We start from the raw sequence: 26,087 nt of genomic DNA, 5'->3' as shown, positions 1-26,087 counted from the left end.
GAAGTAATTTTCTTTGAATGATTAGCATGTTTTCACATTATCATTCTAGAAATCAATCAATAGAGCTGGAACCTCAAAAATAAAAAAGGGTGCCCAAATCAGGCATAAGCATTAAAATGGCAGTTATTGCTGAAAGTTTAGCTAAATTATAATGTAGCCTACATACACAAGGATCAATCAAAATATTTTTATTTCCAAATGCTGCAACTATTGCTTTATTAAACTTGTTATTTTAATATCAAAGGAACAGGCTCTTCTTTGAAATACGTGGTTATGCTATGTTATAAAAATCTTCCAGAATATAATGGCTCATAGTCTAAGAAAAAAATTATAATTACACATCAGAAGAAGAACACAATAGTTTATGCATTGTATTTTGCAACTTCATCCAAAGTATGTACAGAAATTCAGCTAGTACAAAAAAGCTACACGAATGAAGAATCTGTATTACAGAAAATTACTTGGGTGTACTGTACACTGTAACATGTGGAGGTATTAGTGGCTGTTCTAGAAAATTATTTTTTCAAATAGTGAATTTGGATGGGCACTTCCAAAAGCCAGTGGATGATTCTTACTGGATTGCATGAGGCAGAAATAAACCTAAATCTTTCAAAGGGGCATAGTTTCACTCAAACCTAGACTAGCCAATTAGGGAAGAAATGAATGAAACAGAAGTGCCAGCTCAGCTCTGAAAGTGCTTTTTGTATACTTCTGGTCTCAGAAGAGATGAAGAGTCTCTGCATGCAAAATGAAGACATTAAATTAAGAAAGGTCAAACCCATTCTGTTTGCTTTGTGTCAGGATTGGCTTTGTGACTTATGCTTTTGGAGTACATCACAAGAGCAGCTGCACTAAAAAAATACAAACCCTGGAGATGTATTTAATATTCTTTCCAAGGTGTACTTTTGAAATAGTTTTTCAGCTGTGCTGAACCTAGTAAACCCTACCTAGAGCCATGCAGACATTATTATATATGCCGTTTTTCCTAGCTATATTTTGATTAAATGCTATATAGAGAAATGCAAAGTAGAATGCTAATTCATTACTATTTAATTCATTTTATTCCTAAGGAGCTGAAAGCAATTACTGGAATGGAAATTAAAGTGCATATCTTTTATTACATGCTAACAGAGAGAATGAACTTTTCATGTAATAATTCCTAAGTTTATAGCTTTGCCCTGCCTGGACGTGATGATACAAAAGGAAATCCCTTCTTTACCACCTTCCCCATGCAAGATTTTTGGCCAGAATGACCTTGGTTCATTCTGGGTGAGCCTGTAAGAAGGAAGACAACTGGATGAGAGTTAAAACAGGAAGGCTGGAGCAGAGCTTTTTCATCAGGAGCAAAACTATCCTGCAGCAGTCCAGTGTGGCTGTCAGAACTGGGATGCAAATTAGTAACAGATGGCACAACCTTGTTTTCCTGTGCTTTTCAACAGGGTGCCAGCTTATAAATGGATAAGCCTTATTGCCTTTAACAACTTCAAAAAAATATAAATCCATAGGCCTCTCAAGCTGCAACAAAAATACAACATTACTCTTTTTGGCCAAGTACTGTTGAAAACTGGAGCATTTTACCACACTTCTGTCTCAGCAATAAATAAAAAGGTCAGCCCTGCTAACGGAGAGCCTTCTAGACAGCTGCACACATTTCAAACCGCATCTTACTTAGTGGTCTGCTTGGATCTTTCTGGTATAGTTTTGGATATTTAAAAAGACAGGTCAGTAAAATATTACCCAGGCATTCTTCTAAACTTTTTGGCCAGAAAAGCTGCATCTACATCAAGGCTTTCCTCACATACCTGCAGCAGTTGGAGTGCCAAATCCATCCTGATTTTTTTCAAATGTAACATTCTTGCTTCTTATCCTACATTTTTTCTTATACTTCCTTCATGTGTAACAGATAGTTACTGCTCCTGCAATCTTTCTTATGACAAACTCCCACTGTAGGATCTGAACAATTTCAAGCAACTAGAGGAATTGTGCAAATCTTTAGGTCGAGCTTTTAGTACTAGACCTCCCACTTGGTGCCTATCTGCATACGATTTTTGGACTGAAATTTTGGATTATTTGTGCCATGATCCTTTCTCAACAGTCAAATCTCTCTTGCGTAAGTAGTGAAACTGCGAAGTTTTAAATACAGTAATTTTTCACTGATTTAATTTTATTTGCTAATTTTCATACATTAAAAATGTACATATTGATAGAGAACCAAGATTCTCAGACAGTAGGTTTAAGGGAATTTCAAGCAGGCATGAGCCTGTACTGCTGCTGAAAGAAATAAATAGTCCTGCTGCCTTGACATCCTCAGCTGTTTCTTCCAGCCTTTGGGACAACTCTTCTGTGCTGAGGTAAACGTGAAACTTAGCACTGGAACAGGGCCATGTTAAAGCTGGTTGGCAAAAAAACCCCACAAGCAACCCAAAAAAGAGGTCATTTTTGCCCAGGTCACTCAGTCTATTAGTGAAGGTACACCAGAAACCTCAGTCTTCATTTAAGCTGAAGTATGAGTTTTAGTTGCCTCATATTCCACCTGCGACTAGAGTCCTCCTTTTGGGAGTAAGAAAGTTGCTAACAAAAAATCTAGACCTGCAAACACAGAAGGATTGCTTCTGTCTTTCTTTATAAAAGATCCTGTTCCTTTTCCAGTGGCCTTGTATGAATGAGTGTTTGAAGAGGAATATGCAGGTGAGTGATAGGACAAGGGACAATGAGCAGAACAGTATGGTGTAGCACGTCTAATTATCAGTGTTTGTTCGTCCAAAATTATTCCAGCCTTTGCCTGAAAAAAATAATTTGAAAAGTCACAAACCAAAGTGGGCTTGCAGGTAGGATGCTCCTGCTATGAACAGGGAGTGTGCTGTTCTCAAAGTGGTGATGGTGGTATGATTCATGATAGCAAAATAAGTTTTCTTATAGGGAGAATTGCAAGAGAAAAATAGCAGCTGACCGCTCTAACAGATAGAAGGAAGTTCTCCATATAATCTGACTTTGATAATTTAAACTTTTTTTTTTTTTTAATAAGAGATACAGAAACATGGGATGTCTATACAAATCTACAGGCCTTTTAAGACCACACTTCTTGATTGGTAAGCCATTACAGAACAGTGAGAGAAGCACAAGATGCCATGCCCCTGTAATTTACACAGTAGCATGAAGAACTGCAAGTTCTTAGTTTATGGAAGTTGACTGGGAAGTAAAACTCCTTTCTGCAGGAGAACGTAAGCATGGCCACCTGAAACCTTACAGAATTTGCGGATGTCTGGGATTGTCTCAAAGTGATGGCTGCTGGCAGGGAGCAGACTGCAATAGCGAAGAGACGGGACTTTTTGAAGGAGAGCCCTAGCTAGCGGTATTCTTTCTGAAACAAAAGGTTTCGAGGCAGCCTTGCTTTTAGTGATCTGCTGTCGCAGGTGACACAGCCGTATAGTAGCAGGTAAGCCTAAGAGTTAGTGATCTGCCGGCACGAACACACGGAGAAGTCAGCCTCGCACCTGAACGCCCAGGCTAATGCTCTACGCAGATTACAGCAGTCGGCGATATTCACGTACCTGCCGTGCCGTGACACACCGGGAAGGCACCACCACCGCCGCCACCACCTCCTCCTGTGCACTTGGGTGCAGGCGGTGGGAAGGCAGGAAGGGCGGGACTTGGCATGTCAGGGCTGCAGGGAAACGCGAAGGAGCTGGAAGACCCCGAGGGGAGGCGGACCCCGAAAGGCTTACAGCAGCACTCTGCGGCGGAAGCTGCACGTCCTGCACAAGTGCCGCCTGTGTAGGTAGGCCTACTGACACGAGGCACGCCACCTCCTGGTGACTGCCAGGCCGCTGAGTGGTAACAGCGGGAAAAAACCTGCTGCCTGCTGAATGACGTCCCTTCTCCCGGCCCGAGCTCCTATCCCCGAGGACGGCCCAGCCGCCCCGTCCCGCTCCCTCGGGACTTGTGCTTCAGCGGCGGCAGGCCCCCTGCCCCCCGCCGCGGCAGGCATCCCCGCCGCTTCGCCCCGCCCCGCCGCTTCGCCCCGCCCCTCCCCGCGGCCGCCGGGGGCGGAGCGGCGGCCGGAGGGGCGGGGCGGTAGGAGGTGGCACCGCGAGGTCCGATGTGACGTAGCGCTGCCGGAAGCAGCCGAGAGCTGGGCGAACGGTGGTTGAGGAGGCAGCGGCCTCTCGCCGCTGTGGTCGGTAGCTCGGCGCAGCCGCCCCTAATTACCCCGCTTGCCGTGCTCCTCTCCTCTGACCTGGGCCGCCGGCCCCCGCCCCCGGGCAACGCCTGCTGGGGCCATGTCGCTCTTCCAGTCCGCCCTCGACTTCCTGGCGGGTCCCGGCTCTCTGGGGGCCGCCAGCCGCGACCAGAACGATTTCGTGGGGCAGACGGTGGAGATGGGCGACATGAAGCTGCGCATCAAGCGAGTCATCGCGGAGGGTAAGAGCAGGCGGCGGCAGGCCGGGCCGGGGGCGGGGCGGAGCGGACCCGCCGCTGCAGGGCTGGGCTGGGCGTCCCCTCGGGCCCTGGGCCTCCGCTCCCCCTTGCCCAGTCTCGCCTTCCTCGGCCGGGAGGGCTTCCTTCTTGGCAGGCCGCGCCCCGCGAGGGAGGGCAAGCCTTGGGACGGCCGGCGTGCGGTGGTGCCCGGCCGGGGCCGGTTGCTTCCTGCTGCGCGGGCAGACGTCCGCTGGGAAAGGCTTGTCTGCCTCCCCCTTGCTGCTTCAGTTCGGGGTCACGGGTGCAAGGAGTTAACGCAAGAGCCGCGGAAGGTGTTTCGGGAGGGCCCGGCATAGCAGCGGTGCGCGGTGTTGGCGGTGTTTGCCAGCTGCGGGAATGTTGGGAGAGCCAGCGTGTTTTGTGGCAACTTCACCTCGCTTTATGATTTAGAATGGTCTCACCGCTTAACGCAACTCTCAAAGGCGCTTAAGATCTGACTAAGACCTCATGGAAATACTGGATTGCATATGTATTTTTTTTAAAAACGACAATGTGTAATAATATGCAGAGGTCTAAGTTTGCCTGTGCCGTTTTGGGTTGTTTGGAAAACTGTGAAATGCAGGAAAGTATGGTAACTCTAAACGCAAATGTCAGGAGGCTGGTCTCATTCTGCATATAGGCTTAGCTGGAGCGTAGGAATTAACTGTCTGGGCAGTTTTCAGTTTCAGTGAATTTTTGGGTAGGCGTCACGGTAGTAGACTTGCTAGTCTGTCTTAAAATAGATGCTATGTTTGGTGTGTGCAAATTACTTGGAAATCAGGAGAAATTTGGATATGGTTGCACTCGTGGTCAGAGCAATTACTTTATTTCCTCAGGCAGAAGAGACATCGAAAGCTTGTCTCAAAAGACTGAGATGTGAATTTGTCCATATTAATGCAGTTACATAATTCATTAACTTTGTACAGGTGGGTGATGTCATTTAGGTTAAATACCCCAAAGCTCTAGTCAGAGATCCTTTTCATTGTTGAAGTTATCTTCTGTAGTTGCTTCTTTTAATTGTCTTGTATTTAAATAGTTTTATAAATAGATTTATTGGGGTTTTTTTTGTTGTTGTTTTTTTGCTTGTGTAGTTTTTTTGTTGAAATCTTAAGTGACCAGGATGGAAGGAAAACTTGATTCTTCAAGATTAGCTGCTTTGGTTAAACTTACAAAAATTGGCTTGTGTAAAACAACAGGACATTAGTCTTTACCACTGTTTTATCTTCTTAAGGGCAAATAAGTTGTTAGTTTAATGCTTCAGCACTTTTGGCATGTGATCTCAGACAAAACCTTGAAGTTTTTTAGGTAGTAAGTTGCATTTAAAACAATACTTAATGTCAAGTCCTATTCTGCCTTCAGCCTTTACTTACGGTTCCTTTATAAAAGATCCAGTCAGACTTGTGAGTGAAACGTAAGCACTTAAGATGGTGTGACTGCAAGGTGAACACTACGGGAACTGGCTGGTGCTGCTGATACTGTGACATTCCTGCCAGGAGTGACCACGGCGGTTTCCAGAGAGCAACAAAGGAAAGGAAGGGCAGGAAGCTATGTTTGAGACTTATCTGCTGTTTAGTTCTGGGTTCTGAAACAAGTACTTCATACTTTACTCTGGCAGCAGCTTACTGTTTCCCAGGATCTGACACAGGCTTTCTAAAATGTAAGGGGAAAGATGCCAGGTTAGATGGTATAAAACAAAAGGGTGCATGCTTTAAGTCTAGTGTTCTTGCAAATTTATTTGTAGCTGCTGCTTCATGTTCTATGTTTGTCTCATTATTACGGTTTTATTTCATGTTGTGTTCTCTGTATTTCACTAACTAAAATTGCGCCTAACTGCTTGCTTTTGCTAGAAGGGAAGACTTCCTAGCTAACACAGCTGGAATAAAACAACCTTTAGGGCATATTCAGTATAAATATACAATACATATAAAATATAGAAGTCCAGCCTCTCCTGCTGTCTTCAGACTTGAATTTGTCTTTAGCATATCATTTATTTTGTTGCTCAAATCGCGTTTGTCTTTGAGCTCTGAACCTGTTTGGCACCTTCTGATACATGCTTGCATGACAGTGGCTTATAAGCATTCTCCTCCATGCTTACAAATACAGAATCTGTTTTTGTTCTAAATGAGTTCTTTAATGCCAAATTCCCTGCTAGAAAGTCAAGTGCTACTTTCTGAATTTAGATTTTAAATCCGTGGTGAACTGTGTGTGATCTGCAAATTGAGAGGCATCGCCTTTTTCTGTAAGGTCATGGGGTCTGCTTTGGGTTTGGTTGGTGTGAACAGAAACTGTGGATTAGTGTTACACGGTATCATATCATGGCAGCATAAATTCAGTTGTTCTCGCACCCTGCAACTCTTTCCAGCTCTGTAGCATGCTGCCTGTGTTGGTGCAAATACACGTTGGGTCATGCTGTAAGCTGAGACACTAGCTGCACAGTTCATTTGGATGCGTTTCCCCGTTCATTTTGCAGTGGTGCCACGCTAGGGCTAGGACTGGGCTAACAGAAAACATGGTGTGCTGCTGCAGGAAGCTGAGAGCACAACTGGGGGGCAGCGGGGGGGACAGGCTGGTGGTGATCTCTAGCACTGATACTACTTCCAAATGCACAAACAGACTAAGTGTATCACAGGATGGGCTGAACACGGTCTCCTGTATTTTCTACTCAGGCTTTTCAGTAGCTCACTGCAGTTAAGAAATTTTAGAGGAAATGGGTTGGGGCCTTTACGTTTAATCCCTACTTGCCCTTCAAATGATGCTGGCTTCAGGTGTTGTGGTTCTTTTGTGTCCTCTGGTTAAGTTCACAGACACAGTTTCGCTTATGTAGAATAGTCGTTGATTGTGTACCTAATTAGTGAATATTAGTAAATGTAACTATGTCATACTTTTATGACAGAGAGCGCTCTCTTTTATGGCCATAAGTCACTTGTCAGTCTGAGTATTCTGTATTTGTCTCCATCACAACATGGGTATCTGCTCTCACCAGGGTGTCTGCACACGCATAGTCCAGCTACACGTGATAAAGAGTTCTCCAAACGCTTGCTAACATGTTTGGTTTTTACAGGGTTAGGTGAGGATGGCTTAAACTGTAGTCTTTGTCAGATCCCTTGCTGTTTGTGTGAAAAGTATGTGCTTTTTTATGCTGACTTTCTGCTTCTTCAGTTGATATCCTGGATTGTCCTTCACCTTTGTTCAGGAATGTCAGGATTCCTATATTAACCTGTGCCAGATAGTAAGGACCATCTCAGTCCCTCAACTGATTCAATGATTGATGTAGCCTGCACATTTGACCTTGGGACAGAGTGAGGAGAGCAAGTGACCACAGCAGGCTGAATAGTAGTTTTCAGAAATTTCTTGTTTCTTGCTTGTGAAAGCAGGCATATTTGCAAAGACAAGCAACCTTGCAAATTTGTTTTTCAAATGATAGATGCTGCTGGCTTTCATTTTTGCCTTTCCCTTTCTCATGACTAGTTAAGTATGTAATGAAATAATGCATTACAGTAGCAAGCAGTTTTATGTTGTGGTTGATGTCACAGTTTTGATGCTTCACTAGCTGACAAATAGGAAAACTGTCATTTCACTGAAATAATTTTCTGAAAAAAAATCAGTGAAGATGGGAAGAACAGGACAGGTTAAAAATAAAAGTTTTAAATCCAATTTGATTTATAGTGCAGTGAAGTTAATCGATATTACGTGATGCCTAGGTTTAACTTGAGGGAGAAGGCAAATCTCTTGGCTGGAAAAGATGAAGTACTGACAGGACCAATGCCTGTGGACTGTGGTGGTGTAAAGACAAGTGTAGAGTGCTTGCTATTAAAGCAAATGAGGTAGGGTTAGTTCTTAATGCAAAGGAAGTCATGAGGTGGTCTCAGTGTGGGCCAGGAAGGTGAGGCTGGTAAGCTTTGTGCTCTACTGTGTTTCTCCGAGTCTGCTATGGGGCAAGACTGGTTCCAGGTCTGACTGTTGTACTTCAGCTACTCCATTTTCATGAGTTGTTGTGGTGCTCTATAGTGAACCTCTTCTGTGTAAGTTTGTGTTTACAGAAAAAGAAAACCAGTTTTCTTCTCTGTCATGGTTTAACCCCAGCCAGCAACTAAGCACCATGCAGCTGCTCACTCACTCCCCCCCACCATTGGGAAAAGAAGTAAAACTCGTGGGTTGAGATAAGCACGGTTTAATAGAACAGAAAAGAAGAAACTAATAATGATAACACTAATACAATGACAACAGTAATAATAAATAATTCCAGGATTGGAATGTACAAATGATGCACAGTGCAATTGCTCAACACCCAGCTAGTCCCTGAGCCGTGATCCCCTGCCCCCCTTTCCCAGTTGCTGTACTAGATGGGACATCCCATGGTATGGAATACCCCGTTGGCCAGTTTGGGTCAGCTGCCCTGGCTGTGTCCTGTGCCAACTTCTTGTGCCCATCCAGCTCTCTCACTGGCTGGGCATGAGAAGCTGAAAAAATCCTTGACTTTAGTCTAAACACTACTTAGCAACAACTGAAAACATCAGTGTTATCAACATTCTTCTCATACTGAACTCAAAACATAGCACCATACCAGCTACTAGGAAGACAGTTAACTCTATCCCAACTGAAACCAGGACATTCTGCCATAATTTCTGTGGCAAAAAATAATAATCTGAGACCCTTTCTGAGAGGTTGGGCTTTGTTCTGAAAATGAGACTATGAAATGCTACAGCAGTGAAAAACTAGTCTCTCAGGGCAAGAGCTTCTATAAGTATGTATGTACATACACACTGGTAACCTGTATGGGGAAATATTAAGATGATTTTGCTGATATAAAAAGCTTCAGAAAACTGACTTAAAACCATTGACAGATATTTACATGGGTGGAAATAATGAGTGAAAACACCCCAGATAAAACTACATTCTTTCTGTGCCCCTAGGAAAGAAACCAAAGCAGTCTTTCTGTTCTTAACTTTAATTTTGTTGTTTGCCTCAGTTGGGTCTACTATACAGGTGTTTGATCATACAGGTGTGTTGATGTGGGGGTGTGATCCTTGACTGACATGGCTGTGTTGACTGTGAAATCCTTGGTGTGGCTATAGTTAAACAGGTGAAACTGCCTTTTTTTTTTTCTTTTTTGCAAATTATATTGCTAACTACATTGGTCACAGGGCCTGGTAAGCCATGCCACCATTGAAATGGCCTTAAAAAAGACTTTTTTCATTACTTTTCCTTTTGTTAACCCATGCTGTGAAAATGTAGTAATTAAACCAAGCATTTTGCTAATACACAAGTTGAGTCCTGCCAGCTTTAAATCTGACCTCAGCAAAGTCTTAGTTTGGACAATGTGTATGCAGATTTCACCAGATTTCCAGGTAATGTTAATTATACTTCACTTAAAGTCAGATAGCTGCTTTAACCTAAGCAGAGCTTGTATTAACTTTCTGTTGATAACAAGAATTTATCATTTTTAAATGGCTTGCATGGCTTAAAATGTTCACTTGTACTGCTAGGCCAAAATGAACATTTATGAATTTCCATGAGTATTGAAACTTACAAGCAGTATGTGTTTTGAAGTAGTTATGAAGCTGAATATAAAATTTCTTCAGATTCCTAGATACTAATTAAGAGGACTGAAACTAACTTTTTTGGTTGGAAATGAGATTAACTTAAATGCAACAAAGATTACTTAAACTTCAGAAGCCTTTTTGAGGTGGTTGTAACATGATTCTGAGTGTTTAAAAAAAAAAAGGCTTTTCCATCAAGAAATGAACTTGTGTAGTTTCATAATGTGGTTCAGTTTTAGGCATGTATTTCAAGATTATTTGGGAACTGAGAGAGAAAATTTTAGGGCAACTGTGGATATGTCTAGAGTTTTTGGAAGACTATGATGATCAGCACTTCTGTGAAAATTTGAAATATATCTTTTTTGAAGACTTACTATATAATCTTTAGTCAGGTAAACTAATTCCTCCTTTTACTCCTTTGTACTTAGTGTCAACAGGATTAACCTTAGTGATAATGTGCAACTTGGTCTATATTGTAAGCACTTCTTATGTTGGAGGGAGAGCTTGCAGGAAGGCTTTTCAGACCTGTTGAAATAGTTGGAAAGGTAGCAATGCTTCTAGGGGCCTTCTTCAGAGTTTGGATCAGCTTGGTTGTTAATCAGATATATGCTTGAAAATGGTGGATTGAATTGATTTGAGTTAATTCTGATGCATAGGTGCTTTCACCTGTATGCTTTCCAGGAGGCAATTTGATGCATTTGAATGAAGCATGGTTATATTTCGGAGTGCCTGTATGTAGGTCTGTGGACATTTGTGTTTGTAGAGGTACTAGCAAAGTGTGTACTTGAAATGCAAAGTACACTTGCCCCATTCCAGCCCTGGTAGAACCCTTGGCAGTGTACTCAGCTGAGCTGAGCTTGCAGAATAATTGTTCTGTAATCTGTGGTGCCTCTGTCACCATTTTGCTTGAGTGCCTTACAGAAAACTAACTGTGCAGTAATTTTATGTTCTAGAAATTTGTGCTGAGCTGAAGCCCCTCATTTTGTAAATTGAAGCATATATTTTCAAGATGCGGCTTGCAGGGTTACTAGAATAAAATCAAAGAAATATTTATCAAGATGAATGTAAAGACTTTCTTCTGTAGGGCCAGCAGTACTTTCACTGTGTAGAATGTCTGTGGGATCTGTGTAGGGTGAAGACATGGAGGCAGTAGCTGTGTGGTCCAGTGATTGTACACTGGTGTAGGGCCTTGCAACTCACTGGAACAGTGGACTCTGAAACCTGGGACATGCCTCTAGATATGAATAGGGAACTGGTTGGAAAAAGCAGTCAAAAACCATGGTTTCCCAGCACCCAGCTTCAGTGGAAGCATGACTCGCAGATTTTCTTGCTTGTTTCACCAGCTCCATGAAATCTGTAAATAGTAGTCACAACTGATTAGCACTGTCCAGAACCATGTGGTTCTTGCATATGTTCTCATTCAGAAACTGTCTTCAGGTAATACTCTTAAGGTGGCGGTAAGTGTGGACTTCATTTTATCTCCAGCCCCTGTCCCATCAGTGCCCAAAATGCTGATTGTAATTGCTGATCAGAACACTTGCACTGGGGGCTTTAGAAAAGCTAAGGGAACTTCCTGTTGTGGGAAGTACGAAACCTGATTTTACAGAATGAATCAAATTAAATGGATTAGCACAATGCATACATGGGTAGTGTATGGTGGGACTGAACTGCAGCCCTCACTGTCTGTTGTCTTCAGTGTTCTCACTGACTTTAAATCTTCTATGGTGCACTAGTTACTCTGCTTTGCTTGTCCTCCCTGCAACTGAGATAATGGTTTTGCTAGTTTTGTGTATAATTGCCCTTTAGATACCAAAAGGAAAGGCAATATCCAGGAGCCTGTCATTTATTTGTTTCATGTTGTGGATGCTACTGGCAAAGGAACAATATGTGTGGGCAGTACCATTCAGGAGTCTTGGAGAACACTGTGATGGTTAATTGCCATGTAAAACTTTTCAGAGTACTTCTTGAAAAGCCTGGTATTTGATTGAATTGCACAAAGCAAACACTGTGTTCACTTCAGCCTCATGTTAATATTCCTCATCTACAGAGAAGGTATTGGGTACTAATGTGACCATACTAATTTGGATCCTGCATCTTTTAAAAAAAAGTGCCTTGTCAACTTGTTTCTTTGTCTGTTGTGGCTCATTTGTTAGTTATCCTATTCCTAGACATTTTGACCAGTAAAATTTTGTAGTTCACCAATGTTTTCTGTCCTTATTCTCCAAATCATTGTAGAGAACATTGCTATGTAGTTCAATGAAAACAGAATTTCTATTTTAGGAGTAGAAAGGCAAATCATTGAAGTTTGTCACTTTGGCTGTTACTCTACTAGAGATACTCTACAATAGTTGGAGGGCACATATGCAACCACACTGTTTGTGTAACCATGAGGAGGACATTCCCAGAAGAAATGGAAGTGATACCAGTATCTTTAAAATGGAGTAGGACTGTATAAATACGTTCTTTTGATGCAGTTAGATTACATAATATAGCAATTGAGGAAACTTACCAGACCTGTAACTTTTTCTCAGTCTTTTTCACTTTGTAGAAATGTGTACAATGTTCTTGAGCCTATTGGTAGTAGTCGATGAAATAGATATTCTGACAAAAGTATTTGGAAGGAAAAGTGTTGTATGGAATGACAAATTGCAATTTAGTAACAGCATCATCCTTATTGGAAGCGTGCGCTTCAGTGCTTGAAAACACTTTCTGCTTTTAATAGGAAGTTCGAAGCATGGCAATTATTCTAAAAGTATAAGGAGGTGTATGTTTAATATTTTGTCCCCCTTGGTTATTGCTATTTTTATAGGAAGCATAGCAGTGTAAAACCAAGAAGTAGTTTAATTGAAAACATTAGGTAATACTGGCTGTACTGGATCTTGGTTTTATAAGGACCTGCATTAAAAAAAAAAAAATTGCTTCATAGGAAATCTGCATATGCAGACTAACAAAATGCAGGAAAGTAACAGACTCAGTGTGGTTTTGGTGTGTGTAAAAGAAAGGACGAAAGTATTTTAGCTATTGTATGTAGGTTACCCATACTCTTGGTAAGCCACTGAAAAATATGTATACTACTTACATTCAGAAAGTATCTAAATTCAAACTGTTAGATTAAAAAGAATTATTTGCCTGAATGTTGAAATTAAAACTGACTTAAGCTGCTTTTTTTTGTAGGTGGTTTTGCTTTTGTCTATGAAGCTCAAGATCTTGGAAGTGGCAAAGACTATGCTTTAAAGGTAAAGTGAATTTAATTCACTACAGGTACATAAGGTCTGTCTTTCTGCTTGATGGCACTTAATCCTTGATGTATGCCACTGACAAGTCATTTGGAAAAATCCAGTATGATAAAGTGGTATTTGTACCACACTACCTGTATTTGGTCTAGAAATTCATGACCCTGCCCCCAGGCATTTTGTTGCATGGTTGAAAAGAATCTTTCCTAGTTACCTGAAGTGGGGTACAGGAATATTTTCACTCCTCAGGAGCAGATTTAGCCTATCAGTTAGCCTACCTTTGTACTTCCAAGGTGGGTTTTATCAGTATTAAAAATAATGCTCCACACTTGGACTCATTGATCAGACATTCAGCCTGGCACTCCTCAGAGACACTCCTCTGGATTCTTGTTTTCTGAAGGCTTATAATAATCATCTAACAGCTGAAAAACTGAAGTGTTATGGAAGGGACAATAAAGTGAGGTAATTTACTTTGTCATATTTTGCTGCAAAAAAAATTGTCACTTGTGTTCACTGCAAGATGGCTACATTTTTGGAGTAGGGATGTTCTGTGGCTGTATCAGTATGAAGACATCTATCTTGGAAAGTGAAAAGGATAGTAGTATGAGGGGTGGGAGAGGTAAGATGGCATTACACCACTAGTAATTACTTGGTCTGGTCTTTTTCCTTTTCATACTACATCCTACAGTAAAAAAACTTGTGATGAAACCCATATAGTAAGTGTTCAAAACGTCATCTAGAAGTAGCCCCATTTTTGAAAATATCGGATAAAAGGTGAACCATTACTGTGCTTCCTCTGTTTTGTAAAACTGGTACTTTGTAGCAACTGCTCAGATTGATTCTAGTGAAGTGTTGACTCCAAATCCAAGCGATACTGGAAATAGTAATGCTTGATTTTGCTGCTGATTACCCAGGTACCATTGAAAAAGTTGGGCTACATAATTTGGAGAAGTTTTGGTTGGAGTGGATTGAAGGTTGTTCCTAAAGATTTGAGGCAGAAGATGAATCTTTCCTTGTCAGTGCACAGTGCTGTAGCCAGGAGACTTTAGTGTTTTATACAACAGAAAACTGTCAGTACAGTTACTTGGCGAGTATCAAAGGTTACAACTGCTCAATTGTCACTAAACCTGAACAGTACAGGTAGCTGGAAATCTGGTGGTTTATTTATGGCAGTATGTCCAAATGTACAGTAAGCCCACTTTGTTTACTGCCCCATCACAATTTGTTAGGTTTTTGACTGTAGCTTATCCTTTCTGTTCTAGAAAAAAATACCCGTGAACTGTTTTTCTGTAAGTTTTAATAACTGTACATTGTCAATTATTCTGTTTTCTGACAGCGATTGCTATCTAATGAAGAAGAAAAGAACAAAGCCATCATTCAGGAAGTTTGCTTTATGGTATCCTTTTCTGGAACATATTTTAATGTTTTGATTTAATTGTCTGATATCAAACATTTCTGAGAAGTGCAGGACTGCTCTATGGATTCAGTTCTTTCCTGCTTAAGAGGACTGACATTCTGAGGAAGGTTCCTGGTTTGTCATGAATATGGCACTGACATCCAGCAAGTTCAGTTCTTCAAAAATTGCAGGAATTTAATGTGTGCAGACAACTTTTGTAGGTAGTATAGACTTTGTCATGTACTTTGTCTAGCAAGAAGTGAAATTCTTATTTGGGCTTTCTTGCAGTCCTGTGACTGTGGTCAAGAGACCTTTTGACTATTCAAATGATACTTAGATCTTAAGTAGACTTCCCTTATATGCGCTGGATATATTCCTTTTTTAACTACTCAAAATTTTGTTTTTGCTCTCAATGTTTCTTAATTTCTGCCTCAGATGTGTCTGACTTTAAAAAGTAATGCTGAATATTAAGGAAGGAATTTCAGTAGAATACATGCGTCACAAACAAGCAGCAGACATTTTTCAGTGTTGTTGCTGTCCTTTGCATCTTCAGTGATGTTAGATGGTAGGGTATAATGTATCTCAGAATGTTTTCAGTCTTTGGCTTTAGTAAACTCAGTATTTGCTCCCCAGCATTTGTTTTAAGACCCTTAGTTTGTTTCAAGAGTCAATGAGTAGCTATGGTACACTGTTGTTTTGAGTATTCAGCTTAATTTTGAGTATTCAGCTTAATTTTGAGTTACCAGGCAAAACCTCTGATCTTAATTTAAGCTATTCAGATAGTTCTTTTCGTGATTACCAAAATGTTTGGCAACACTAAACACTGTTCACTAGAAGTACGCTTGCAAAGAATGGACTACCATAGCACTATGTATTTTCTAGCTACTCTGACTATATTTTGCCCAGAGTAAAGAACTGAATGTTCTTTAGATGTTTTTTCACAGCTCAGGTGCATTAAAACAGATGTACAACATGAATGAAGTTAACAGTTGCTAACTTTCCAAGATATAACTGCAAAATGAAATTAATTCCTGCAGCTCTGAGTAAAAGGTTGTGAAGATATAAGATATAAAATAGTACTTAGGATTCATTCTAATTTCGTGGATCCAACTTGCCCTTTTTTTTTAAATAGGTTTGTTGTATTTAGGATGTCTTTGCTTTTTTCTTTTCAGACTTGGTGAATGCATCTGCTAAATAATGTGTGTTTGTCTCGTGGGCATGAGTCTTGGTATACGACCAAGGTGATGCACATCAGGGTTAACACAAACAGGTATAATGCAATGTAACTTCCATTGGCAGGAACTGAGATCACTTACATTTTACTCCCCTTTACGTAGTTCAGAAATGATACCTTGAATTTTTTAAATGGAAGTGAAACGTGACAAAGGTTGTACTATGAAGAATTATTACTAATAATGGGAGGATAAGTTCTTCTGTCTTTTAGAGCTTTTATTTGTTTTGAACTTCATTTTAATTACTAAAAATTGAAACATAACATACTTAATACTTGCTTTGGAAAGATAGGTGTTGATAGAATAGCCCTTTCTTGATCAGCCAGCTCAAGAAGCAGCTGATAATTAAAAGGTCTCTCTGGTACTTCTGCTAATGCCTTGCATCATTGTCAAAAGACAAAAAGAAGTAACTAGGCCTGTTTTGAAGTCTAGTTTCTTCAGAGCCTTAATCACAAGTGGGTTTTTTTTAATGCTTTATTTTGAATTTTTATTACATTACCTTCAGTGGCTTCCCTTGAAGTCTGTGTTTTTTTTCAGCTGAGGCATGGATTTCCCACTTCTCTTTAGTATTTTAATTGCAGCTGTAATGCTCTCTGTTGTTTTAAGCTAACATTTCAGATGAGATGTCTGTGAACTGCTGTGTATAGTAGCATCAATAAACTTCGTGGTTGTCTTCCTTGAACATGTTATCTCCAGAAAAAACTTTCAGGTCATCCCAACATTGTCCAGTTCTGCTCTGCTGCATCTATAGGAAAAGAAGAATCAGACACAGGGCAGGGAGAGTTTCTTCTGCTTACAGAGCTGTGTAAAGGTAAACTTTCTTTCCTTTCCCAGCAATGTGCATTGCTTTTGGCAGCTGTTTTGCACAGGTTGCTTCACAACTTAGAAGCTTAGAAAGCCTCTTAAAGATAGCATAGTTCAGTGGAGCTAGAGTTCAACCTCATCTTTTATAGGATAAGGATCATGTTCTTTGAGACTACAGTTCAAGAGGAAGGAAAAGGAGGAATAGTTCCTTAGAGCACCATTTCCTTTGGCACTGCAGTCAGTGTGGATTTGCCCTTTGCAGAATATCCACCTACTACTACAACTCAAGACTGTAAATCTTCCTAAAAGAGAAAGTTTGTCTGTTCATGCCAAGCTTTCAGAATTTGTGGTCTTCTGTGTATGCTTATATGAATTTCTCTGATTTCCTGTAGGGCAGCTGGTGGAATTCTTAAAGAAAGTAGAATCCAGAGGACCTATCTCCTGTGACACAGTTTTGAAGATCTTTTATCAGACCTGCAGAGCGGTGCAGCATATGCATAAACAGAAGCCTCCTATTATCCACAGAGATTTAAAGGTGTGTTACAATGTTTAAATAAAGGCTGAATTTAAAACAGCAGAGGAACCTGTGGGGCTGAATCAGTGTTAAGACTGTTCATCAAATACAGTGGATGCTCTTGAGTGTAGTGCTTACATGTATTGCCTTGCCAAGGCTGCTGGATGTCAGTGAAGGTCATCACTGAAATACTTATCTCTTCAAACAACATCTTTTCCTTGGGCTCGTGGTTGTACTACTTGTACTCTATCTGAACAAGCTGACAGAAAAGCAGTATATCATGGTTTGCTGATTAAATTAGTCTTTAAGTAGTTTGCTTTTGATAAAATAACCGATTATGACTTGTGAGTTGCAGTTTTGGGGTGAGCAGGTTTTCTAGATAGAAAAGAAAGCTTTGAATGAGAAGACAAGGTAATGTTTGATTCTCTGTAAAAGATTACATAGCCTTTGAGTGTGTAGTAAGCTGTTAGTTTTAGAACTAACAACTTGTATTGCATTTTAGGGCTTGTTTTTAACTTGAATTTTAAAATTTGGTAGGCATAATTAATGATAGATTTTTTTGTTTCTTAATTTTTCGTTCTGTTAGCCTTAACTAAGATGCTATAGGGTTATGCTGTACAAAGTGTTGTCCCATTAGAAACTTTGGTGATTTGAAAGGACTTCATCTGTGTTTGAATTTTGTATTTTGAAAGCAGGGGTTCACCTTTACATGTACGCTATACCTTGGCTGAACGAGCCCTAATCATTAGTGAGATTCTGCTGTACTACAAATACATTTGAACCTAGTAGAAAAAGGTGGTCTCTATAAACATAAACAAAATGAGAGAAAGAAGATTCTTATTCCTGAAACAGTGTCCAAATTTCACACACATGTCTGTTTTCTGCTTGATGTGATACTAGCTGAATATAAAAAAAGGAAAATTTGTTCCACCTTAAGTAAGCATGTACTTGATTACTTCAGGGAAAGGAAAATTAAACCACTTTTTGAAAGTAAATGTGTGCGAAGTGTTTTCAACACTGTTGTTGAAAGCTTTAATGTTAGGCACTAGTATAGCCCCTTAATATAAAAAGTAGTTTTGATGATGGAGCACTTTTTCTGTTTTGTTTTGTTCTCCTCAGTACCATTGAGCAGGCTTCTAGGTCATGTCAAAGAAATTTTAACCAAGCTGGGATAGACCTTTCTTGTTGTTACTTTCTAGAATAAAATCTTTTATTCTTCATGGAAATTTCTATGCACCAAGCCCCTAGAAAAACTTGTAGAAAAGGTGCATCTCTTCTCTGAAAAGGGGGTAAAAACTGTTTACAAATAAATATACAATTTCTTACATAGCCAGCTCCACTGAAGTTGAGCTAATGCTGTAATTCAAGGTCTGTTATTTCTTGTCAAGTAATGTATGTTCCCAGCAGGGATAAAATACGGGAAAAGGCAGGAATTTGGTTTCATGTTGGTTTCATGTCACAGGGGCTGCAAAGCAAGATTAAATGATAGTTGTGCTGCAACAGGCAGAGACCTTACTACAATTTGGAGCCAAATAGGGTTCATTTAACTGCTGCCCTTTCCAGAGGGCTGAACTTAGGTCAGCAGCATAAAAACCTGTAGGTCAAAATTTTGAGCCTACCTCAAATGAGACACGAGCTGCTAGCGTAGCACTTGGGGAAGGGTGTGGTACGGTGGAGTCCTAACAGGTTTTTCTCAATTATTTTGACTAAAAATATAAGTATTCATGAACTTCTACAGTGCAGCTTAAAAACAAGTTCAACTTCTTAGTGGTAGCTGTTTCTATCCTCCTGTGGTTTCCTTCTCTTGCTTGTCAGTGTAGTGCATTCTTTGCTCCTGAACCCCTTTAGGCAAGGATTGCACTTATATGTGTGTACAGGACTGTAAGAACCCAGCTAGTTTCCAAGTTGTAGAAATTCTAAGCTAGATAGACGGTGATTTGTAAAATATCAGTGCTGCTCTGGTATTTCAGTTGTCTGAATTTGATCTTTTTGGGGTTTGCCATGCAGCACACAGCTTGTCTGCATAACATAGGTAATAGAGCCTGTTAAAATCTGAATGATCAGCTGGAATGTTTTACGTTATTAGCAACCTTTACCAGAGCACAAAAACCAGAACATGTGTGCACAGAAGCTTGATCTCTGGTCTTACTGTGACTATTTTTAGTGTATAAATTTAATGTGATGTTGAATGCCCGCTGTTCTTATTGTACATGGAGATAAGCAAAGGTCATCCAACAGAGAAGGGAATTCAGATTGCTCGTTGAGATTGATACTCTTATCACATCATTAACAGAGCTTATGTATTCCTGCAGGGTAGTCAAAATTCATTTTATCGCAGAAGTTGGAAGGGGCTTGTGTAAGGGAGGCTAGTAGGATGTTCTGAAAACTAAGGTTTTACAGAAGGAAGTCCAGAGATGTGGTTTCAAAGGGAAAGGGAAGACAAACCTAGTTATCTGCAGTGTAGTGTTGTAATGTTACTAATATGCCTCTTAACTTTTACACCTTTTCCTGGCTTCATACAGAGAAACAAATTTTCTTTTTTAGCCCATTTGTGGTTATGATCTCACAATACTGCTGCTCAATACCTACTTTTACCTTCCCCTTAAGTTTCTTCCCCATTTTGCTTAACAATCCAGGAAGGTTAGACTTTATGAAGTAGAAAAAGGGAGGGATGACAATGAACTATTTGGGCAGCACATGGTCCTCAAATAGCTGGTTTCTGTCTCCGCACAGTGTCATGTCTGCCTCTTTCTGGGTGTCCCCCAGCAGCCTACTTCTCTAGTAATGCCTTCTTGTTTTGTGTCTACAGCAGTCCTAACCTCCACTCCATTGCAGTTAAGTTAACAGTGTTCAGTTTTAAGCATGAAAACATTTGGTTTCCAAGATGCTGCTTTTGCAAGTGGTCCTCTGAAAAACTGGCCTCTTCTTAGGCACTAATGAGATTATTTTTCTTCCTGGAGTTTATTTCATGCTCTCTTGAATGTTTCCTGCTCATAGTGGGTTTGGTGCTTCCTTTTAAAAATTGGCTGTATTTCTACCATATACATCTACAGTACTGTCTCCAATCTTTGTGTTCCGGTAAACAACATTCTGGGCTAAAGTGAGTATTTTTTTATATATATGCACAAGTGAGTTGATGTTTAAAAGCATGTGTGTTAGTGTACAGAAAAGACATCTTTAATTTATTGTTTTACCTCTTTTTGAAGGTGGAAAACTTGCTTATTAGTAACCAAGGGACAATTAAACTTTGTGACTTTGGTAGTGCTACAACTATAGCTTACTATCCTGACTACAACTGGTCTGCGCAAAAGAGAGCACTGGTTGAAGAAGAGGTGAGCCTATTTTAATGTGTTTAATCTCTATAACAAAAGTGGATTTGTTTAACTGTCACTATTAATCTGATATTGATTCAGGGGTCTTCTAAGACAACTGGAGAGTGTTTCAGTTGTAGTGTTCATAAAGCTTTGTTTTTGTATTCATGTTGCCAGAGTTCAAACACTGTTTTGTAGCTGCATATACAAATACTGCTTCAACTTGGAGTGGAGTCCATTCTGCCATCTGGTGTGAAAACAGAAGTGATTACTAGAGCTTCTTCTAACTGTGCTCTTAACAGGAAGTCAAAAATTGGTTATGGCAAAGTGATTCCCACCTTCTCATCAGTTTTTCTCAGTTGAATGATATATAAAGAAGTAGCAAGTCTGCTCAGCAGAATTTGAATGGGCAGTATTGCAGTCCCGCCAGGACTACGGTGATGGTGTCAAGCACGCAGTGTGTTTTTGCAAAGTGCATTTTTTCTTAGTTTAGAGTTGAGAGTAATGCTGGTAAATCTAATGTAATACATCAGCTGGACTCAGACCTTTAAGTATGGAGAAATACAATGACACTTAAAATCTGGGTGTTCAACTTCTGATATCAAGAGTCTCTGTAAACTCCCCCTGTTTTGGAATCCAGCATCCCTGGAGAGCAATCCTTTGGTTTCTGGAGAAGAAAAGATGATGATGTACCACTCTCTTGTATAGTCTATGCAAAAAGATAGTAGAAAAGGTTTCTTCAGGGATCCTTGTGAACATAGCTTAACTCTTCAGATGTGTCTGCACTGTCATTAAGTGTGATGAAATGAAGAATACACACTGGAGCATTAATTCACCTTTTGGTCTATTGTTGATTTTCTGTATTTGTGTCCATATCCCTTTTTGCCTTTTGTAGAACAGTCATTTTACTTTACATGCTTTGCAATTTGGAAGGACTCTTGAATATCACAATGTTATTTGAGTACTACTGTCTTTATCCAGCCTTATATCAAAGCTGTTGTGACTATTGCAGGATTCAATTGATGGCTTCTGCCTTGACAAGTATTTCTGAAATTTATTTTCAAAGCGAGAATGCTATCCATTCTACATGGAGAGCTGTTTCTTTGGTTGAATGCTGTTGGAGTTTATTATTCAAGTTTCTCTTTCAAGAAATTCTGTCTTCTGCAGATCACAAGGAATACAACTCCAATGTACAGGACACCAGAAATGATAGACTTGTATTCAAATTTTCCAATTGGTGAAAAACAGGACATTTGGGTAAGAAATCTTTCTCCTGCTAACTCGAAGCTGCTTATGTCATAGTGAAACTGATTCTGCAGTCTTCATGTTAATTTGTTGATTAAATAAATAAAGGCACCAAAATAAACATAGGATAGACTGTCTTATGTCAAAGTAAGCTTTAATAGTATGAACTGTGTATCTAAATATTAAAAGAACGAGATTAGTATCTGAGATTTTCTCCCAGATCCAGCTTGACTTCCACTGTGAGAGACAATGCTGAACTTTGACATTCACTAGAACTGTTGCCTAGTTGGAGCTTGCCACCATAGAGCCAGAATACTTACAGTCCTTAGATTCAAATTCTTGCCTTTCATGCTCTGCCATGCATGTAATCCTGGGACAGCCTATTGCTGAGTTCAGAAAGGTTATATATAGGTATTGCATCTAGATAAAATACTGACAAATAGCAAGGATGAGAATGATGCAGAGATTATTCATGCTTTATATAGAAAGGATGATAAACTGTTAACATTCACTAGAAAAATCTGTAGCCAGAATTAAAGGTAAGTATTAAATCCTTAGTTGTACCTTTTTTCAGTTGTGTAATAGTGTAATAGTATTGAGGTACTGTCCAGTGACTTTGTGCTTAGGGACTTAGTTTATTGGATCTTTTTTGCAGATACAGGTGTCAAGATGTTCAGCTGTTATGTGTATTGGAGGTATGTCAAAAGACAAATTGAGAAAATGTAATACCGGCGCTTTAGAAGTTTTTATTTGAAATCTCAGAACTTCATTCAGCAGGTCAAAAGTTATCACTAGGTTTTCTTGGTCACTTTGTCATGCTGCTTTTTTACCTGCTGGCATGTGAGCACTCAGACTGACCCAGGTAGAAGGGACTGTGCAGCTTTGGGGCAACATCTTGGGGAAATGGGCTGCTCTTTTGTCCTAGTTTCAGCTGGGATAGAGTTAACTGTCTTCCTAGTAGCTGGTACAGTGCTATGTTTTGAGTTCAGCATGCGAAGAATGTTGATAACACTGATGTTTTCAGTTGTTGCTCAGTGTGTTTAGACTAAAGTCAAGGATTTTTCAGCTTCTCATACCCAGCCAGTGAGAGAGCTGGAGGGGCACAAGAAGTTGGCACAGGACACAGCCAGGGCAGCTGACTCAAACTGGCCAACAGGGTATTCCATAACATGGGATGTCCCATCTAGTATAGGAACTGGTGAGTGGGGGCGGGGAATTGTGACTGGGGGACTAGCTGGGTGTCAATCGGTGGGTGGTGAGCAATTTGTACATTCCAATCCTTTAATTATTGCTGTTGTAATTTTATTAGTGTTATCATTATCATTATTAGTTTCTTCTTTTCTGTTCTGTTAAGCTGTTCTTATCTCAACCCACGAGTTACACTTCTCTTCCCGATTTTCTCCCCCATCCCACTGGGTGGGGAGGGGAGTGAGTGAGTGGCTGCGTGGTGCTTAGTTGCTGGCTGGGGTTAAACCACGACACTGTTAAGTGTGTCGATGCTGAGGCTATGTGGATGGTATTGGCTTTGCGGAATTGCGTTGCTGCAACTGGAATTGCCTTTTAGCCAAAATGAATCACAATCGGTGTTTAAATCGGTGTTTAAAATATTCAGAATGTACCACTGTTATAATCCCAAGTTACAGATAAAGCAGAGGGAATGAAAAACATTCTCTAGCAATTAAAGCAAAGATCAAATCTAAGTGGTCTCTTCACTTCCTGTGTGTTTAGCTGCTTTGCCTTTGTGCTTTTCTCCACCACGTGTCTGTGGATACTGTCTTCTGATGTGCACGGTGTCTTGGACTGCACAAGAAGTAGTTTCATTCCTCCAACTAAATTATGTTCTGCCTTACTCCTTTGTAAACAGGCATTTCTGTGGCAGAGTAGGTAGTATTTCCTGTACTCCCCTGCTGGATTAATTGATGTGGACTATATGGTGCTTCAGTGTATACATTACGGAGAGCTTATTATCAACTGACAAAAATGTACTTGCTATACAATAATACAGAATTAATATATGCAGTTTTATTTCTGGCCCTGGATTGAGAGACTGAGTAAGTGTTTTGGAGTAACTAAATCTCAAACCTTCGAGACTTTAATAACATTCATATCTTTGAAACTGTTTGTGGGATGAATTGACAACCAAGGACAGTTGGAGACGGTGCACGCAGAGGACTGGAGGCAGTGAGCACATTTCTTAGCTGATGTCTTCACTGGCTTGTTTTATTTGTGGGGGCTATAAAAGTCCATATGCTTAAGCAACTGAGGTGGGGTTCAGAAGAAACTTTGAGGAGGAATTTCCCAGTCTGAGCAAACATTTTCTTGAAGGTATTGGATGTTTTATTATCAAACTTTTATAGGCCAGGTGGAAGAACATGGTACTATTACAATAGTATAACTGTGCCAGTATGTTTCATATGTTAACTTATATGAAAATACATATATCAGCTTATGTAACAGATGGAATTATCCTAACTATCCATAACACCTGGACTATTCAGAGATTAGAATTTAAAACTGATTTCTGGCTTTGGTGGTGTTCCCTTGTCAGGTTACACAGGTTTTAAGTTTGGGCACTCCAAGGAACTTGAAAGTTCCCAGGATGTGGTAGTCCCAATTTTGTGATTTATGTGGCTTGAATGAACCTCTCTGAAAATGATCTTAAACTTTATTTGTTTTAAGACTTTAATAGCCTTCTGATTGTAGGAAATAAAGGGGCCATCATTTCAGCTTATTTTCTTCCAGTCTCTATCAAAACAAGTGTTTTAGGGCTGATGTGTCCCCCTAGTGTCATTTAAACAAAATGATGAACGCTTAAGTGCTTACCTAGTCAGTGCATTGCATAACAGAATGTATCTGTTGGAAATACAAAAGAACAAATTCTGTCCCCACAAATAAAATGAGTCTTCTTGAAGCACAGGATGAAGATGAAATAAATCTTCTGAGCCTTTTTATAAGAAAATCCCGTTCTTGAGCGTGTTCATTGTTGCAGGACTACTTATTTTTGTATACTGTGAAATTCATAAAATGTATTTATTGTAATGATTTTCAAAAATATAGGAATAGGAGAATCCCTGAACCTGAAAACTTCCATGAAAGGGAAGAACCCCACAGACCTATTTAGAAACACGCTTAGCAGTATTGCTACTTGGAACTCTGTAATTGACATGCCAAGCAAATGAATGTTTTACTAAATGTTCTGTCCTCAGAGAAACATCATGACTAATGATTTCTGAAGGAGTGTGAAGCTTATCTCTTAAGCACTGGGAATATATATAGAATTGCATGAGTCAGCAGTTGATGATAGCAACCTGAGATTTGCAAGCAGTATTAGGAAGCTTAATCAATTTCATAGTCTAAAATTCTGCTTTAATTATCATTGCCTGAATTAAAGACAGCATAAACAAGAAGAACCAGCCAAAGTGTTCATGAATCAGAAAATTTGTATTTATAAACTTTTTTCCATTCTGTGATAAGCTTCACACAAAGATGGTGGGTGCTGCAGAGTTCTGTTTGTGGCTATGGGGACCTTCCAGCTTCCTGCAGGACCATGACGCTATCTATCACAGGGTATGAGATAAGGTGTAGAGGTACAGGATAAGGTGTCTCTTTATCCTTGGGTTAATATCCTTGTATAAAGTTGCAACACTCCTTTGAGTGGCAGAGGAGGAAGAGGACAGAAGTGTGCCATCATCTGCTCATGTCCCTGTCTGGGGCTGCAGCTGTCAAAGACAGGACAACCACTAACTGAAGCAGCCACTCTGTTGCCACAGGCAGCCCCTGCCTCCCTGCCTGGGGATCTACCAGCCTCACAACGAGGTTGTCCATTCCATGCCTCCTTGATGACTGGGAGACACCCATCCTGGGCCAAAAATGCTGGCCACTACCAGTATTCTGCCTACTGACATGGCCACTACATCACTAGGGCTAGGGCCAGGAGCTCAGTCCCACGGTACCCAGTGAAAAAGGGTACAGACCTCCCTTTCCCCATGGCTTCCGGGAGCTTCTAGCTCCCTGTAAGACCACCATGGGGTAGGGGGTTGGTGTTATCTTTCCTGTAGACTGTTGGCAGCTCTCCAGCTTGGTGGCAGAGGAGGGAGGAACAGGATGGGAGTGTGCTGTGGTCCGGTTGCTTCCCTGTCTGGACATCCAGCTGTAGCACAAAGCAGCCACTCTCCATTACCATGGGCAGCCCCAGCCTCTGTGCCCTCCACCCGCTGTCCTTGCTTACCTGGCTGCTCATCTGGCAGCTGGTGCTGTCACCAACTGACACTGCCAATGTTTGGCCTGCTGTGACACCACCATGACACCTGTATACTGTTTGGGTAAAAAAATGCCCGGATGGCTGGGTCCAAAG

At 40.5% G+C, this 26,087-nt stretch overlaps 1 protein-coding gene across 4 annotated transcripts in view; it reads left to right on the top strand.

Annotated features, from left to right (window-relative positions):
- The first annotated feature begins 4,095 nt into the window (after positions 1-4,095).
- The window catches only part of GAK (cyclin G associated kinase), a 74,376-nt gene continuing 52,384 nt past the window's right edge, over positions 4,096-26,087 (top strand). For all 4 annotated transcript variants that reach the window (XM_049796297.1, XM_049796295.1, XM_049796296.1 and 1 more), the window contains exons 1-7: positions 4,096-4,422; positions 13,173-13,234; positions 14,568-14,627; positions 16,556-16,670; positions 17,056-17,198; positions 20,384-20,509; positions 21,656-21,745. In XM_049796297.1, the coding sequence (XP_049652254.1) occupies positions 4,281-4,422; positions 13,173-13,234; positions 14,568-14,627; positions 16,556-16,670; positions 17,056-17,198; positions 20,384-20,509; positions 21,656-21,745 (738 nt within the window). In that variant the 5' untranslated portion in view covers positions 4,096-4,280. The remainder of the gene's footprint in view (positions 4,423-13,172; positions 13,235-14,567; positions 14,628-16,555; positions 16,671-17,055; positions 17,199-20,383; positions 20,510-21,655; positions 21,746-26,087) is intronic.

This window comes from Accipiter gentilis, chromosome Z, assembly GCF_929443795.1.
Source record: "Accipiter gentilis chromosome Z, bAccGen1.1, whole genome shotgun sequence".
NCBI lineage: Eukaryota > Metazoa > Chordata > Aves > Accipitriformes > Accipitridae > Astur > Astur gentilis.
The sequence above is the reverse complement of the archived record's forward strand: the minus strand, read 5'-3'. Positions and strand labels throughout refer to the sequence as shown.